The sequence below is a fragment of the Desmodus rotundus genome, chromosome 13 (genome assembly GCF_022682495.2).
Source record: "Desmodus rotundus isolate HL8 chromosome 13, HLdesRot8A.1, whole genome shotgun sequence".
Lineage (NCBI taxonomy): Eukaryota > Metazoa > Chordata > Mammalia > Chiroptera > Phyllostomidae > Desmodus > Desmodus rotundus.
In genome coordinates, this window is record NC_071399.1 from 66,804,132 (window position 1) to 66,823,158 (window position 19,027).

The following is a 19,027-nucleotide window of genomic DNA, read 5'->3' on the forward strand; positions in this document are numbered from 1 at the left end:
AGCCAAAAGGAAGGAGTAGAAATAAAAAGCACAAGTGGTAAGATTTTAAATATAGTTTGTATTTTGGGGAGCGATTTTTCTCCAAATGCTACTGGTTTTCAACCATCACAATACACTGCAAAATTTCGTAGTTTAAAATATCTTAAAGTTTTTGCTAGCTTCACATTAGTTAACATTTTCCTCCCTCACTTTCAATTGCATTTTTCTTTCTTGCAGTTCTAAATAGCAATTCTATGACCGTCTTGTGCATTTTACATGACATAACGGCGTTTCAGCAGTGGTTGTACTGGGATTACTCAAAAATGAAAAGTAATCGTAAATGCAATATAGTACCTCTAACTGATTGGGAATGGAAGCAATTCCCTTTATACTGCAAAAGTACATGTATACAATGAGTACAGCATGCATACACATTACCAATATAAAATTTCTTCAATATATACACAAATGTATTTTTGATCAAATGCTTTATATACACAAATGTATTTTTGAGCAAATACTCTAGATTGTGAAAAGTAAAGTAAGGATGTTTAAGCTCTAAAAGGAGCATTTCATTTAGAAAATTAAACATGACTGTTTATCTAGAACAAAACTTTAGTCCAACTATCAGATTATTCCATTACTGGAAGAAGTTGTCAAATGTAAATAGGTCACTTTTTTTTTCCCCTTTAACATTTTCATTCATACCCCCACAAAAACACACTGGGGCCACGAAAATTAATTCCCTAAATCTGTCAACTGGGTTAGGAAACAGAAATAAACAGCTTACTATAAAGCCTCTAGCTACAAGAAACGGCTGTCAATAGAGAGCCAAGGGTTGGGCCGTGGAAAAACAGGTCCTCTAGAAATAATAATCTGAAAGGGAAGCACGCCGACATGTCTTGCTCCAATATGCTGAGGCAGTGGTTCTCAAAGTCTGGGCCCTCAACTAACAGCATCAACATCACCCAGGGCCTTGTCAGCAATGTGAATTTTCAGGCTGGAGCCCAGTGGTAATGAATCAAAACCTCTAGCCTGAGGCCCAACAACCTGATTTAAGAAACCCTCCAGGTGATTCTAAGGAAACCTAAAATTTGAGAACTTAGTATAAGGATACTTCCAAAAATTCAGAAAAAAAAAATCCGTGGACAATGCAGTGACAGATTGGTTATACGTAAGGAAAATGAAAACTTGGGGAAATAGAGTGGATGAGGAATGAGATTTACAACTGTTTCCTGTGACCTTAGCAGGGTCACACGAGGGAACACAACAGGGGGAAAAAAAGACAAAATAAGAATCCAGGCCATACAAACAAGCCCAGGGCGTAGATGTCAGACATCATGTATTCACTGTGTAGACAATTCAAATTAAGGATATTTAGGTTTCGTAACCCTTACCCAAGGATCTCGCTTGTTACACACGCATCGATGAGCACCATAAAGTGAAAAGGTGTTCCTGTTCACAGCATTCTGTGCCTACTCAACTAAAAAGCCTCATAGATTATGTTACTTTAAAAATTCCTTTGAAAGCTTTCGTGGTAATAAATCCCACTTTCCAAAATTATGTAGCTTCAGGAACACATTCAGTATAAAAGCCACTAGTTGAAGTAAATGAGCTAAAAAAAGAATTTTTACTTTTTACTTTAACTGGAACATCTTCAGATAATAATCACATAGTTCAGTGGGAAAAATTACGAGAGTGGTATAGAATCTATGTTCCCAGTCATAGAATATATGCCTCTTCATACCAAAGTTGTATGTGTTGCTGTCGCCATCACCTTTCCTTACTCCCAATATTCCTTTTCTCCAACATCACAATTTCGCTTTCTCAGCATGAAAACTTCTAAAAGGTATAAGCAATAGCTCTTTATCATAATAGTGAGTTATAGCTACACATGAACATCAAAGTGCCTACACAGAGAACTGCACAGCGACACATGCTCTCAAGGAATGTCCAAACTGCACTGTATTTCCAGTGAGAGAATCACTCAGCATCCTATTTCACAGATTACATCATACGAACAAATATTCTTTGACTAAGCCTCGACGAAAGATCTTTGCCATATTTTGCTAAAATGCACTTAACATTCATGTCACTGTACTATTGCTTCAACTTCTGGGGCAAAGTCAGAAAAAGGTGGATCTGTAAGATGTAAGAAGAATATACGTATGTTTCTTTGGAAAACAAGTTTCTGCTTTTATATGAAGAGTTTAAATCATGTTAGTTTTTTCAAGATATTATGCAAATCATATAGTATCACCAGTATATTGTGAGTGACCTTCACATTAAAAGTCAATCATAAAAAGCCATTTTCTTTCTTTTTATTAAAATAGAGATTCCATATTTAAATCCACTTGATTTCATAAATTACTTTTCTTAACTATTTACCAACTTTTATAAGCCTTTAGTAAGCTCAGAAATGTTCTAAATTTTATAACTTTAGCTTCTTTAAAAAAAACTGATGAATTTAACATGAAAATAAGTCATTCTGACAGCAACTTATATCTAATAACTTTACGTTCTCTTCTACAACTTCTTGCCGACTCCTTAATCCCTTTCATTCTGTACATTTAAGGTCAAAGTATACTTTTAAACTGTCCTAGGTATTTTTTCTTTAAGAAATGGAGATTTTAGTTGTATAATTATAGGCATTGTACTTAATGATCTGGGAGTATCTATGTGATTCGGTATCAAAATTACTTTTTTTAATGTCTCATTACCTTGGAATCTTAAAGTCACTCCAGAGCAATAAACACTAGAAGGTGAGAAGGAAATGGAGTTTCAATAAGACATTCTACCCCACTCAACTCTCTCTCTCTCACACACACACACACACACACACAAAGATGGGGAACTCTTGAATTTTCAATCACTAATCAATGACTGTCAATAAATACTACCTGCAAATTTATTTTGCTTTACTGCATTTTCTGAACTCTATTTTCCTTATTTTTAACAAATTCAGGTGTCCTACCACCATACATGGACTCAGTACCAACAAACATTGAATTTGGACTGTGAAATCCTGCAATAAGTTAGTGTAGTAAGAGCTAATCACAAAAGAGCAAGCAAATGAATTGAAATGCTAGTTGCTCCAGAGCAACTATCATTAAATAAAAGGTATCTTTGGCTGTAGTACCAGCTTGATCCTTCCCTCCCCTGTTTCCTTGCTACTGCGGGGTGGCACCAGGCCAGAGCAAGTGACGTGATACCCTAGTGCCATCTACAGGCTATTATTGACACTCAAATTTTGTGGCAACAGACAAGCACCAGTGAAATAAATTAGACAGCGCTGCATTTAAATCTTTATTAACAAGGAATTATTAGACCTAAGAAAAACTAATTCTGGATTTGGTTGAAATATGAGTTTCTCAGCCTCTTAATCCCTCTTCATATGGCATATTTCACAGTTTAAAATGAGTTATGATAGATCACTTATGCGTTACTAAGATGAGAGAATATTTACAATGGATTCATTCTTTCTATATAAATCAGTTAGATAAGGGAGAAAGCATTCCTTCTTTTTTTTTTTTCTTTGCAAGAATACTTTGGCCATTGTGGACAATCTACAAACCTTTCTATTTAATACCCAACTTACTATATTACAATAAAATCAACTGAAATCAAAAAGAAGACTTCCTATATGGCTTAGTTGCAATCTATCAACAATCATGTGCTTCACAGCTGATGTACATTTAATATTTGACTCTCTTGTTTAGAGACTAAAAAAAAAATTAACCCCTTTAGCCACCACAGCTCCAACATAATTACAGTCAGACCTTCAAATGTCATTTAATATTTGAGATTTGAAGGTCACTTTTTAGATCAAAGGTAATGTGGAAATCTTGAAGCAGTCAATTTGGAAACCCCAGGGGCAGAATTTGGCATGTCTGGACAGGTTTTCTTCTTCAGCCAACGTTATCTTGGGACATTTTGAAATAATTTCCTCGTTTCATGTTTTGCCATTTGAAGGAAACTGGGAAGTTAAATAATTCTCAGAACTCAGAGATTTCAAAGCTGTTCTAAAAATTCTTGACTGAGCCCCAGAGGAAGAAAAAAAGGGGTCAAGTTTTTTTTTTCCCTCTTTATAACTAAGCTAAAGTTAGACCAACACAATAGACACACTGGCACGTTAATACTGGTTGACTGGGCACTTGTATGCAGTACTTATAGACCAGTAAAAGTGCTCGTTTACCTGTCTGGTGTGTAAGGGGCCCTTTGTCTTGAAGCCTCCTTGGGAACTGCACTCTGAGGCACTGAAGTGATCTGAACTAGTGGAAGAGCGTTTGGAAAGGGTGTCACAACCCCCGACAAAGGTGTTGTCCAAAGGGAGTTCCTGGATCACGTGATGCTTTTTCACGGAAACTGGAGTGTCTGGTTTAAGATGAAAAGCTGGCTGTGGAGAAGCAGATTTGTAGTGCTTGGCCAGGTCAGGGCTGTTAGGCTTGAAGGTGGTCGGAGGGGCTGGGCCCCAGTCAAATCTTCCTATGCTTTGCTCCTCCAGCTCAGCGGGCAGGCTTATCGTCCCATTGATAGGTTCGTGAACTGCGTCGTCGGGTTTGGACTCTTCAATGGTCACGAAGTTCAAAAGAGAGCTCTTAGGAGACTTCCTTTTCTTTCTTTTCTTTTTCTTGTTTTGTTTGTTCTCCTGGTTTGGGGACATCCATTCAGCCCCTTGCTTGCTCCTCTGAGCTGCTTTGAACCTGGATGCATGGCGACAGCGCACCAGAACGGTGACGAAGATCACAACTATGACCACCATAGCACCTGCGACAATGGCGATCATGATGGTGAGATAGTCCTCGTTTTGATAGGGCTGGCTACTGTCCCCTATGTTCCTGTCCAGTGGTGTCTCCATAGTCCTGCGAATCAAGTCGTAGATGTAGGAGGCGTTCCCAGCAGTGTCGTTCACGTAGAGAAAAACAAGCACGAGCGTGTGCAGAGACTTAGGGTAGCCCAGGTCACTGATGTTGACCACCAAACGGTGCAAGCCCACATCGGTGGGAGCCGGTTTTTCTTCCAGGGTAATGTTACCTGTGACCGGATCGATCCGAAACAAGCCTTTGTTGTTCCCGCTCACTATCGTATACTTAAGTTCGGCATTCATCCCAGTGTCGATATCTACGGCAAAAACTTCTGCTACCACGGAGCCAGGGATGGCGGAGAGGGGCACCAACTTAAAAGAAGTGTTAGAAGGTGGAGAGATGACAACGGGGCTGTTGTCATTGACATCCATGACATTGATAGTTACTTTTGCAGTGGAGGACCGGGGTGGCTTTCCCCCATCAGTGGCTTTGACATCGAAAGTGTAGGAACTCTGCTGCTCTCTGTCAAATGAGACATTTGACTTTATGACTCCAGAATAGGGATCCAACACAAAATTATCATTATCATTCAGAATAGAAAGAGTCACAGCTTTATTCTCGCCAGCATCTGCATCTGTCACTGTGATTACCCCCACAGTACTATACTTTGGCAGATTCTCAGACACAAAAAATTGAAAATGGTTATGAGTAAACTTGGGGCTATTGTCATTCTCATCCAGAACAGTGACTATCACAGCCGCTTGGCTTTGGAGGGGAGGGGTCCCATTGTCCCTGGCAGTCACCGTAAAAATGAATCGCTCTTGCTCCTCTCTGTCAAAGACTCTGGAGGCTGTCAAAACTCCAGTCTTTCGGTCCAGATCAAAGAAGGAGGCATTCGGCCCCAGCTGATAAACAATGTCTGCGTTTTTCCCACTGTCTTCATCTGTGGCACTAATAGTTGTTAAGTATAACCCACGTCGGTTGTTTTCAGAAACTGACAGCTCAATTACAGGCTGGTTGAAAATTGGTGGGTTGTCATTTTCGTCCTCAAGCTTAACCCTTACCAGGGCAGTCTGATTTAAACTGGGCTTCCCGGAATCAGAGGCAACAATTTTAAAGCTGAATTCTTTGGTGCCCTCATAGTCCAATAAAGAGGAGGTCTCTAACAAATACTGGTTGTCATATACTGCCTTCAAATGGAACGGGACCTCTCTTTCGATGAAACAGATCACTTTGCCATTCACATCTGTGTCCTTATCTGAAACTGTGATTAGGGCAATCTTGGTATTGACAGGATCTTTCTCAGATAAATACACCGTGCCATTGATGGGACTTATAATGTACCTGAGGTCTATGTTGGGAGGGTTATCATTCACATCAGTGACATTGATGGTAACAGTTGCTCGAGCAGGAGTGGAGCTGCCATCACTAGCCAGCACTGTCACTTTGTGAACGGCTGTCTCCTCTCGATCCAAGGACCTCTGAACTGTAATCAGCCCAGTAGTATTATTTAAAGCAAAGAGTCTTTTGGTAGCAGGGGTGACCTGGGCACCAAAAATGTACCGGATTTCCGCATTACTGCCTATGTCAGCATCGGTGGCATGGAGCTGAATTACAGAGGTGCCCACAGGAGCATTCTCTGGAATATGGACCTCCACTTGGCCCTCCTTAAACACTGGCCTGTTGTCATTGACATCACTTACTGTGACCTGCAGTATGGCTGTGCTGGATTTCTGTGGAGTGCCTCCATCCTCTACTTTGATTTTCATCACATAGGTATCTTTCTGTTCTCTGTCCAAGTTTTGCTGAACAATCAATTGCGGCCACTTCTCTCCCTCCGGAGTTTCCACAATATCCAGTCCAAAAACACTCTGCCCATTTAACAATTCATAATGCTGTACACCATTGAAGCCTGTGTCAGGGTCTGTTGCTGATGGGATTGGAAAGCGGCTGTTAATCAAAGTGTTTTCTGGGATGGAAATATTGATGACAGGAGATGGAAACATGGGGGCATTATCATTGGTATCTTTAACAATTATTTTTATTTTGATCAGCCTGAAAAAATCATTGGGGAGGATCACCACCTCAAGTTCAAAGAAACACTCATTCTCCTCAGCATAAGAGGCTCCAGCACAGAGTTTTTCTCTGTCTATTCTATTGGAAGTTGTGAAAATTTCCCCAGTGTTACTGGATACTTTCACCAAAGGGGCATCCCCAGGTTTAGAAACCAGTCTGTAGACAAGGCTGGCACTGGTCCCCGTGGCAGCATTGATGTGAGAAATGTTCAGATCCTTTGGTATGTTTCCTATGGGCACATTTTCAGGCAATTCCTCTCTAATAGTGTAAATAAGTTCTTGAGCTATTGCGGAATCCAGCCTTAAACAGGTAATCAGAGCAGCCAACAGGTAAAAATCCCTCAGGTCCATGATAATGTATTTATTTTCTTTTCCTGAATTTTAGGGTTTAAATGTCTCCACTGAGGAATGATGCACAAATTGCAAGAGGAAGCGTGCATGGACTGGAGGATGCATTACATCTCATCGCTTATTTGGAGACAGCCACTGTCAACACAATTGTATAGACAATATTATTCTTCAGTAAACAAAAACACACAGTCACGAAATATCACAACACAGTTTCCACTGCATATTAGTAAACATGGCAGTTTGCTCTGCCACTGTTTGCAAGTTAACTCTCCACAGAGTTAAAAAAACACTCAATATGCCCTGCTTGTTGCACTTGCCCACAGAAAATGAAAATATCTACTTTAGAATTCAGGACAGCTGCTATTTTTACCTGTGTTCACCCACACTGTTTTTCAGGACACTGTTTAATTCAAAACGTGCACTCTTGCATGCTTGTTCTCCTCTTCCCCTCCCCCTGGCTTACCTACCTCCTGGCTTCTAACCCTCCTCCCTCAGCTTTTTTTTTAGGTGCAAGTGAAAAACACTAAGTATTTAGCTGTGGTTCCTGCTAACTGCTTTGTCACATGCCAACTGTGATGTGTTTTCTTCTCTGCCATACTGAGTCATCTCTTTTTTCTAAAGAGACTCTTCTTTCCTCCCAGTTCTTTAACTGCCTTCTAATACAGTCTTACTGGGAAGCGAGCACTGGGCATGCTGCTGCAGCATCAGCAGCAAGAGTCTCCGGCCCCTACAGATCCTCATTGCCTAAAAGCACAACACCAAGCCTCCAATTTTTTTTTTTTTTAATCCAGACCCTGCTCTCATTTCTCCAGATTGTCAAATTACCCCCGTTAGCATTAATAAACACATTCAAACTTTACAAAATAATATAGTACAGCATTCCATATCCTAGAGGTGGAAGAAGAGTGTTGAGATGTAAATGAAACGCAGTAATATTTTCATGTAACAAACAGCACAATATTTTCTACAGAGCCTAAAAGAGGAGAAAAAATGCAGTTTCTTAACCATGATCTCTGGTTATAATATTAGGAACATCTGCCACACATAAATACTGCAACCGAATATTGCAGGTTAAAAGACTTTTGCTTAGATGCCCCCCTAACTGCAATTTAAATGGGTGCAAGGCTCCAGGCAGCCACCCACTTGAGTAGAACTGGTCAGTTCCCAGGCTCTAATCTTATCTGCATTAGGCTGCACGGTGGCTGATGCCCGTGATTAGTTCCGGCAGAGTGATGCAGGTAGGGATGCAGATACATCCTAGTAGGTGAGCTCTGCCCCAACCGTCTACCCAATTACAAACATCCCTCGTCTACACTGAGGACATATCTAAACACAGAATTTACAATTGTGCATGCGAAACTTTACACTTACGTTAGTTGCCTCAACCTTTCCCCTTTCCCGGTATGCTGCAGTTAGGAATGATTTGTTCCAACACATAGAAAGCCATGCATCTGGTAGCACCAGTTTGGGAAGAAATCAGGAGCAGCAAAACGTTTCCTCCTGGTGAAATGTGTTGCTTCGGGCTGGCAAATTAGCAACTCCAGAGAACAAATTCACGGATTTGTCGTTATTCTCTCTACATTTTGTCTCTATTACCCACGGGGTCTGGGCTCTTCTGGTATTTAACACATACAACATCCAGTTGCACTTCTTCAGCTCAGGGGTATTTTCCACAGCATCAAGCATACCATTTCCCTCCGTTGTCAGTACTGCTTAAGTCTCTAACTTCTTGTAGAAAACGTCAGAGTTGGGGTGATGGTGATTCTCAGGCTGCTCTCCGGGGTGACAGCCGCCCGCAAAATTCCTAATGGGTTAGCTCTTACTGGCTTCGGAGACTCCGGGGCGCTTCTTCCCGTCTTGCTTGCTCTCCCTCTCTCGCTTCTCCTCTGCCCCTCTCTCCTTCTCCCTCTCCTCTCTCTCCTCTCTCTGAACTGAATTTCTTGATATAACTCTCAATAAGCCCAGAGGGAGGGCGTGACAGCCGAAGCCCCGCCCCCGGTCACCGATTGGCCCGCATCTTGCGGTGCGGGCGGCCGCAGCGGGACGCGAGGGAGGGGGCGCCGAACAAGGCGCTGACTGTCTCCAGCCTCCCCTCCCGAGCGCCCCCTCGGCAGCCGCGAAAACACGGAGCACTGATCCTGGCCCCGGGAGAGCTGGGTTCCAGGAGGCGCACGGAGCATGCCCAGCAGGGTCCGCCCGAGAGGGTACCGCCGGCGCGCCTTAGGCAGGCGCAGGCGGCGCTGGCGGTGGCTCGGTGCGGCTCGGGGAAGCGAACGGGCGAGGGCCGGCGGTCTGGCGAGGCGGGGAGCTTCAGGAGGCAGGCAGGGGGTGCAGACGCCGGACCTGGAAGCCTCGGGCACCGCGGCGGGCGGATGGGGGACCCCCACTCATCTCTGGGCACGCATTTCGTACTCGCTTTCCTAAATGGAGGGGCCAAAATGCAGAGATCGAAGAGTCAACTCGGGGTCGAAGGCCCGAGACGCAGGGTCGCCCCTCGGAGGGGAGTACGGGCCGGCAGATTCCTGGAGCACGTTAAACGGACAGCGCGCCTGGTGCTGCAACTAAAAGCTTCTGCTGGCGGGGACATTGGCAAGCAGGGCGGAGAGGGCGGATATCGAAAGGTCGGGGCAGAGAATATTTGAACCTCAGTCGAGACCCGAAAAAAAAATTAATTGGAGCCCCCTCGGCCTTCAGGGTGATGGGAGCTGCCGGGGAAAAGGAACGTGGCTGCCTTTGGGCTCCCTCCCGGTCAGCCCAGGCCAGCCTGGTGTGCGGCGTGAAGTCTCCTCTCCCCGAGCTGCGGCGGACGAACGTGGCTGTGTTTGCACTTCTGCTCCTGCCGCGCCCGGGAGCCTGCGGACCCCAGCTCAGCCAGACGCGCGGCTGCGGCACAGCCCGCTCCAGCTCACTTAACTGCAAACTTTGCCTGTGAAGGGCTGGAAGGGGTCCCGTCCAGCTGCTTCCCCAAGCTGTGGAGCCGTTCCTTTCCCCCTGCATTTTCTGCTGATTTCAACTTGACACATAATACTTATCTTTCCCTGTGCAATTCATTTCTCTGACTCCAGTTTGGTAGCGTGTACTCACACGTTTCTCATTTTCATACAAGAGCCGGATGGAATGGCTCCGGAAAAGACTGACCTTATTCCTTAAATATTGGCTCCGAAAACAGTATATATGATTGATCTTTTAAAATCAGTAAACCGCGAAGGTCTGCGTAATGGGTTGTTACCTACAATACCAGATACCTAGGTTCGAGGCTTTAATAATAAGAGTTCAGTTAGAACAGAATTGTATTTGTTTTGAATGACCCATAAAGGTTTTCTGAGAAGGTCTAAAAAGCGTAATAACTGGCTCTAACTTACAGGGAAGATAAATGACATTTATTTTCAATTTCCGTGTTCCCCTTTCTGCACTGAGCTGTGGATACGATGATGCCTCTTCACGCAGTCCTGCACAACGATGGCACGTAGAAAGATACCTCTTATTTTTGGATAAAATGATTCACTTTTTCAACATGAACACTTATTTTTAGATACTTAAAAGTGAAAATATTATCACTAAGCAAACGCACCAAACTTAAATATTGCATAAATAATTTTACTCTTTAACCAACTCATTTGATGTTAAAATTTCCCCACATCGATGGCAATGTAAGTTCTTTTCAATTCAAACTTCTGAGGTCAATATTCATGGCAAATATGCAGTTCCTAAAGTTCACTGTGAAGTAGGTTAATCTTTTATGTGTTAAACATAAAACAGGTTTCTCACGTGCAGTAAATTCATACAGTTTTTAAATAGCCAAAATTCTCTTATTTAATAAAATACTATTTTGTATGATTAGAGTATACAAAATTTTAAGAATAAAAAGGAGTGCTTAAGTATCTAAAATTAAAAATATCACCTTATGTAATAATGCGAATGACTTAAAGGAAGCTTCTTTTATCTTCACTCTCTGAATGATGATTTTGCCATTCACAAAATCTACAATTAGAGCCCGTGCATTGTTCCAATTGTCACCTGTTTTATACTCTGAACTTGTTCAAAGTAATAAATGAAACTTCATTCTGACGCAGTTACAATGACCGGCTGCACAGCCATTCTCCAGTTGACTTAATGTACATCACAGTTATCTCACACTCTTATTCTAATCATACTGTAGTCCTTTCAAAGTCAGGTTTCAGCAGACTTAGTTCTGTTTGCCAAGGGGTAGCTTTGCTGGTAGTCAGAACCCATTATTATCCTGTGCTCATAAATGAAATCTTAGTGTGAACAGAGATGAAGGTTAAGGAAGAGGAGAAAAAAACCACATGATTAAATTTATGACAGAAAGACTTAAATTAACAGAAAGCACACATAAAAGCCCCCTAACGAGGTCTGTCTAGACTCTTCAAAGGAATTTCAGTATTATATAGAAATAGAGCTACTGACTTCAGTGTGTTCTATCATTTAGGTGTTTATTTGGAATAGCTGAGTTATTGGGATACTTTAATCACACTAGTGTTAACTGTTAAAGCTAGAATAGTTGAAGTTCATTGTTGGCCCTGTTATATTCCAGCTGCTGAACTCCAGAATGAGAACTTATTAAATAATATTCAGGAAGACACTGAAATATAAAGGGTCATATTTTTAACCCTCTGCTATCATAACTTGATGTTTCTGCCCAAGACTGTACACGAGATATTTCCATAATGAGTGCTACTCGCAATCCACCTCTTCTACCCTATTTTTTTAAAGTCGTGTCTACATATTGTGAATAAAGGAAATATTACTCATCGATTTTAGTGGCATAGGAAAATATTTGTTTTGATGCATTTTAGTCACTTATTTCTTCAGTGAATTTAATAAAGTATTAGATTTCCAATTTTATGATCTCTAAAGTAGATTTTCCAGTAGATACATTAGGCTTCCAGGTAGATTTCATTCATTAGCCCTTGTTCACCTTTGTCATTGCATGTTTTCTGCAGCAACCGATTATTATACGCTCACCTGCAGTATACCTGGCCAGAACACAATTTAGGAATCATGCCATCCGGGCCGCAGTAAAACTGCCTTAGTGCTCACTGCTGGGTATGTGGCTCCCGGGATGCTTGTGAAGCTGAGGCACCTTGGACCAGCTAACTGAAAACTAAAATACTATTGCAGAGTTATACAGAAACAGATGTCGAGTTAACACAATTATTTTAGACTCAAAATTTAATGTTGTTCTATTTATATATTTAAACAATGGCCATGTAATGACATTTAATAACCTAAGTTATCAAGCAGTTTGGCTTGTTAATTGGATTTTCATTATGATGTTCTAGTTACCCGTCAGCATTTTACAATTACATTTCACACAGAGATTGTAACTTTTTCTTTAAGCTACATTTTTATATAAAAGCCAGACTGTGATATTTGCAATGATCAAAGGACCTTCTTAAGGATTTCAAGACTAAAATTTTCAACTCTTAATATACTAGTTTTGTATTCTTATTAAAAATAAAAATAAAATAAATACCGTTGTGCCTTGTACTTCTAAAGTTCCTTTAATCCAATGTCATATTGTGTGTAATGGACGTTAATCAATCAATCATGCGATCTTATGTCATAGCCGGTGTTATCATCCTCATTTTACAAGAGTCTAGGCTATTCTACTGTGCTTCTGGGGAAAAACTGTGGGAAAAAATGTTAAGCATTATTTGTATTATCACTTTTTAGAAAATGACAATGCAGAATGCTAATACCACAGAAAGAAAATTAATAGCTTTTAAAACTGTGCAAACTGGCAAAGTGTAGTAAGGTCCTTGAATAATTCTTTTGTTTCACTATTAGCTCTTTCCTTTGAATATCTTTTTCCTCCCTTTTCTTTTTTCCTTTTTTTTAAGGAAACAGTGTAGAGTAATCAAGTCATAAAGAAAAGCAGCTGACAAGAAGCTGCATTCTGTTTGAATGACTGAACTAAATTCATTCCAATTTGCTATATTTTTATGACTGGCAATGATTATAGATGTCAGGTTTGTAGCTGTAACAGTTATTTCTATATAAACTGACATTTTCAAGTGCCATTATTTTATCATGAATACTATATAAACAAAGAGAATGTTGAATTCTTTAAATTCCACTATTGGTTTTTAAGACTTCAGATTATATAGAGACACAGCTTTTATAACAAATATTTTCCCTGTAACAGATTTGGCTCAAGTAGTCAGGAAACATGAAAGAGTAAGTCATTGAAAACAGAACTTCATAGTACTTGAAACATTATTCTAGTAACTTTCATTTCCTATTCCCCTCCCCCAGTTTTGTGTGCCTAAATTTTTTTTCTGTCCTTTTTTTAAAAAAAATAAACTCACATGATTCTTCTAGGAGCTCGATTTATTACATAATGTGCACATAAATAGACTTACTAATATAGGGCAGGATGGATAAGCCTCATTTTTCTCTTATAGTCTCCTCTCAGGAACCAAATTCAACCCACAGTCCTCCTCTAATTGAATTTGGATGAGTCAGGGAGACTATGCATATTCCATTGACTCCTGCAGCCTTGGCTTAATTCCATGTCACTGATAACACCCAAGTAATAAACACAGGCATTGCTCAGCTTTTATAAGATGCTGGTATGCTTTGTCTGGGATTTAAGTCAAAACCACTCTACTTACACAAATTGTGTATGTATATACATCATTCCTTGATATATATTTTTCTTAAACGAAATCTTATTCTGTCATGTACATTAATACGATCCTTTAAAAGGTCCTAAAATGCATATTATCTTTTCAATCCTATGCCTATGAATGTACTGTGCTTTAGCCCCATACAGATGGGTGGACTTTTCAGAAAGGATTAAAAGAACCTCAAAGAAAGTTCTTGGCTGTATGGAATGGGGTCAATCTGCTTTAAAGTAAGCCAGGACACATAATCATAACAGAGATGTATTTTAAAAAATAGCAGTTATAAGAAACATTCTATATTGAGTTTATAAGATAAGCCTAATTAGGAAAACTTTTCTTGGAAAAATCACTTGTAAAATAAAAACAATAAAAATCTTACAAAGCATAAATCAGCCAAGGCCTCTTACTGTTTTTGTTGTGATTTATTTTCTACATAGAGACATACTGTCCTGAGAGTACTTCCTACTTTGCTATTTCTCGTCATATCTCTCCTTTATATTTTAGATTTTAAATGTTTTGCTTCTTACATTAATCTCAATATTTCAAATACTCAATGGCAAGTTTTTTAAAAGATTTTACTTACTTTTAGAGAGAGGAGAAAGGAGGGAGAGAGAGAGAGAGATACAGCAATGTATGCTAGAAGCATTGATGGGTTGCCTCCCATGCGCCCCCTACTGGGGACCTGGCCTGGAACCCAGGCATGCGCCCTGACTGGCAATCAAACAGGTGACCCTTCAGTGAGCACGCAGGCCAGCGCTCAATCCACTGAGCCACACCAGCCAAGGCTCAATGGCAACTTTTTGAAAGTATGCATAAATAAATATATTAACAATGCAATTGTGTTTATCTTCATATTGTTTCAGAATGTATACCGAGTTTATTATTGTAAGCCTAATAATATACTAAAGTTAACGCCTTTGTGATTTAAGTAACAATTAAACTGATTCTGTGTTTCTCAAATTTTAATTAGGATACAAATTACCCAGATTCCTTGGTAAATGAAAATGCAGGTTCAGATATATTAGTTCTAAGCTGGACGCTGAAGTCCCCAGGGGATGCTGATGCTGTTATCTACGGGCCACATTTTAGATAGCAAGGACTTAAGAGGCATCTTAGATACAAAGTGCCCTGGTACCCAGGACAGCGGGCAAAAAGAGAACTGGAGAAAGGATTACACATGCTTTTTACCATGTGTGGATTAATTGTCACTAATCATTCTTTTGATGCAAGTACAGCTCACAGGCTCAAGGAATTTACACCTCATATATTAACTTGACGTAGTATTTTTGCTCCCTCACAGAAATTAGCATCTTGAGCTAAAGTTTAGTGTTGCTTCGGACTGGAAGTGAGGAAAAGTCTTTTTGGAGCCTGGCGCCCTTGGGGGGGGGCAGTTCCACATGGAGCAGAACAGGGGTGCTCAGGTCACTGGCTAAGTAATGTGAGGGGACCTGGGAAGTGATGAGTATAGAAGCTGTCAACCGGTGACAGAATACGTGACTTCACACCTATGAGTCCTCTCCAGAGCTCACTAGGGTCCCTCTGTTTTGGAAAATGTTTCTCCCTAAATTTCATCCACATGGTAAGCAGAGTAGCTATCTTCACACAGTGTGCGCTTCCCCACCCGACCAGAAATTAGTGGATCTATCCATTCTGCCACCATCTGATTGTATTTATGAAGATACTAAATTCAAGATGGACCAATGGACCCTTCCATCAAAGAACCTAGATCTGTAATCAGGATACTTCAAGATCAATCTAATTGTTCTGTGAACAGACAGTGAGGTGTATTCAGGAGTAATTAAAAGTAGTAATTTTTTCATTATGTAAATGAGAAAAACAGAAAAGTAGAGGGGGAGAGAATAAGAAAACGAAGGTGATGCAAGGAAGGAATCAGAGATGGAGAACCCCTTACGGCATTTAATTATCTGGTCCTGTTCATTGTTGGTGTCCAGTCATATTCCTGCCACTGTTTCTTAAGAGCTAATCTAGAAGCCTTTATGATAGCTACTACTTGCAAGCAAGAGTCCTAACTGATATCAGAGCTAATCAGAGAAATCTGGTATTTTTGCAGGACCCTATCTATTCCTGATTAATTCATGCACTGAAAGGCTAAAATATAAACTGTTATAACATGACTAGCATTTTATCATTATGGGAGAGAATAAGAAGAGAGAAAACAATCAAATTTTTATATCAGTGCTTTTCAGCACAGGGTAATTTTGCCTCTTTAGGGGACACTTGGCAATGTCGGGAGACATTTTGATTGTCACAACTGGAACACGGGTGAAGAGGTTGTTGTCGCTACTGGCATGCGGTGAGGTGCAGGCCAGGGACAATGCTAAATACAGTACAATGTACAGAGCAGCCCCCCTGCCCCGTGCTCCTTTCCCCGGCAATCGCACACACAAATCATCTGGCCCGAAGTGGTAGTAGTGTCAAAGTTGAGAAACCCTGCTTCAGACAGAGAGCATTTGTATTTTATATGTTATGATTTGTTTAAGAAAATTTATATCTAATAAGGTTTCTAAATAGCCAAATAAAAGTTAAGATATCATTAAAGTTTATTTGATGACCTATAGGAAAATAAACAAAATATGTTACAAATTATGCCCTTGAAATCTGCAGAGAATAATTTCTCCTCTAACCATTCGTGACAAATGTTCTATTTTTATAGAAGGCACAGCAAATACATAAACTAACCTTTGGGCATAATCGGGGTCATTCCTGTCTGTCTCTATTTTCAGAAAGTATAAGATTCTCCAATGCATATATGAAGTATTTTATTAGCTTAATACATTACATATTAGATTAATATGTTAATATGTAACATATTCATTATAAAAATTGATTTATACATTTTTATTCATAATTTTTAAAAAGTCTACCCGACCAACAAGTTATCTGACAAATTATGATTTCCTGAGATTCTGTTATACATTTTGTGACTTATTTGGACTGTTCACTAAGTCAAAAAATAAAATTAAAATTATTTGAAATAGATAAAAACTTTCCTTGGTTATAAATCAATATTGATTTATAAAGCATCTATAACTTCATTCAAATCTATGATTATATACATACCTGAACAAAACTAGTAATGTAATTCACCTGGTTAGTTGCTAAGATGTTTTTCATCATTGTTACCATAGTCTCAATAACTGATTTTATTTCTTACAAAAGATATAAAGTCCATATATGTTTTAAAGTTTTTAAGTAAACCTAATGGTTTCTGAAAATTCACAAATTAAATTGTAATAATCTAATAAATAAGCAAAAACCTTCTAAATTAGATTTAACATTAATTCAGAGAAAAAATGCTGAAGAAATATTGAATACTTGAAAATAAGTTAACTATACATTGCTTGACTCTTTCTAACTGTGGTAAATACTGCCATCTAGAGGACTTTCTTGGTAATGCATACCAAAATTAAAATTCCTGTGTTATATGTATGGGTGTGTTATTTTTATTTTATAAATTTCATAATGTGAAAAACAAGTTTTCTCTACATTACATGAAATAAAAAGTTGTAAAATTGAGCTAATAAGAAATATTTTGCTGTGATTTTCAAATGCCAATACATCATCAAAGTAATTATTAGAATGAAATAATTTTTATTATCCATGTTTTCAAGATGTTTCTCATATTTGCCATATAACAACTGAACCTTTGCATTTAATAAGATAATCTTTGCATTCGATGTAATGTCAGAATTATAATCATATTCTTGCAAAAGGTATATTAGAATTAGCTAGAAAAGCCTGTATTGCAATATTACTCTGTGAGGCACACACTTTACAAATTTTTTTTAGAAAAGCAACAAAATTATCTGTACTCTTCCCCTTTCTCTATTTCTTTTCTTTTTTCTTTCTGTCCATCTTTTTTCTTTCTTTTCTCTTTTATGTTAGTTTTAAAGTGAATGTTTTTCAGTCCTGTTTCATTAACTTACTCCAAGTACTAATTTCTAAATTTCACTTTTTAAGGAACTCTTTATTAATCAATGGTAGTTGAGACTGTAAACTCAGGACTTAAAAATAGAAGGTAAAATAAAAGGTAGCTCGCTCTGTTTCCTATTTAAATACAAGCACCTTCACATTTAAGGAAGTTTCCATCGTAAAAATTGATGAATAGGAACAAAGAAAATCACATGTGTCCTATAACACTTTTTTCATATAACAATAGTATCCATTTTTAAGGTAAGTGGCTATTCAATACTTTCATTTATAGTTAAAAATATTCAAGTGTTGCTTACTGAAGTTTATTTTGTATATGCTCCTAATTATAACTTGATTACTAATAAAATTTGTTAAATTCTACTTTATATCACATAATCAATATTTGCATACTTGCAATTTTTTGAGATGAGTAAGGTTCTATTTTAGTATCTTCTTTATGTTAGATCTGCACTTAAACTGCTAGATTATTAATTTAATTCTATTACTAGGAAGACAGAGGAGTATAATTTCAAATCAAGTAAAAAAATGTAGCATTGAAACATAATTCTGCAGAGTTGCTAAAAAGCTGTAGAGAAATCTAGCTGAAGGGGAAATCTATTAGTGAGGATCCAAGTAATTTTTCTTTTCATAATTTGATGTTTTAATTACAATAAAAATTCACGTCAGAATCAATACAATTTTATTTGATTATTATTTTACATTTGCATGAGCAAAAATTACAGGGTTAATAATACTGGTGGGATGCTGACTGGTGTAATCACCACCATTTTGCATCTGGTGTTTCAATTGTAAATGAGTACTGATGAGAAAGGAAGGAATTGAATCAATATTAATGTACATAGGTATAATTATTTATTTTCCAGAGGAAGCTTCTGATAGTTTTATACAGGGGTGGACATAAATAGGTTTTCAATTGTACTACAAATAAATAAGTCAATAATAAATAATGCAAGAATAAATAATAATGCAAGATAAACAGTTTTTTGGGTATATCAGAACTGTAAACCTACTTTTGCCCATCCCTACCTTATTTGATATTATACATTTATATATTGTATTTTTTATCAATGTAAGAAATACAGATGGAAGAAAATAGTATACAGCAGAGGAACAGACAATGTAAAATTTTTGGCCATCCCTTTCGCATCTGAAACTTTGGAACGTTGCCTTTTTAGTAAGAAAACTTCTTTTGTTTCTCGACAGGAAGTAGGAT

The 19,027-nt window shown here is 38.8% G+C and overlaps 1 protein-coding gene across 8 annotated transcripts in view; it reads right to left on the bottom strand.

Annotated features, from left to right (window-relative positions):
* The window catches only part of PCDH9 (protocadherin 9), an 859,618-nt gene extending 850,475 nt beyond the window's left edge, over window positions 1–9,143 (bottom strand). For 7 of the 8 annotated variants that reach the window (XM_045201931.2, XM_053916454.1, XM_053916452.1 and 4 more), the window contains exons 1-2: window positions 8,582–9,143; window positions 4,175–7,345 (exon numbers count right to left, since the gene is read on the bottom strand). In XM_045201931.2, the coding sequence (XP_045057866.1) occupies window positions 4,175–7,210 (3,036 nt within the window). In that variant the 5' untranslated portion in view covers window positions 7,211–7,345; window positions 8,582–9,143. Of the gene's footprint in view, window positions 1–3; window positions 2,122–4,174; window positions 7,346–8,581 lie in introns of those variants that run through there. The other variant, XM_024569162.3, reaches the window with a different exon arrangement.
* Window positions 9,144–19,027: the final 9,884 nt, after the last annotated feature.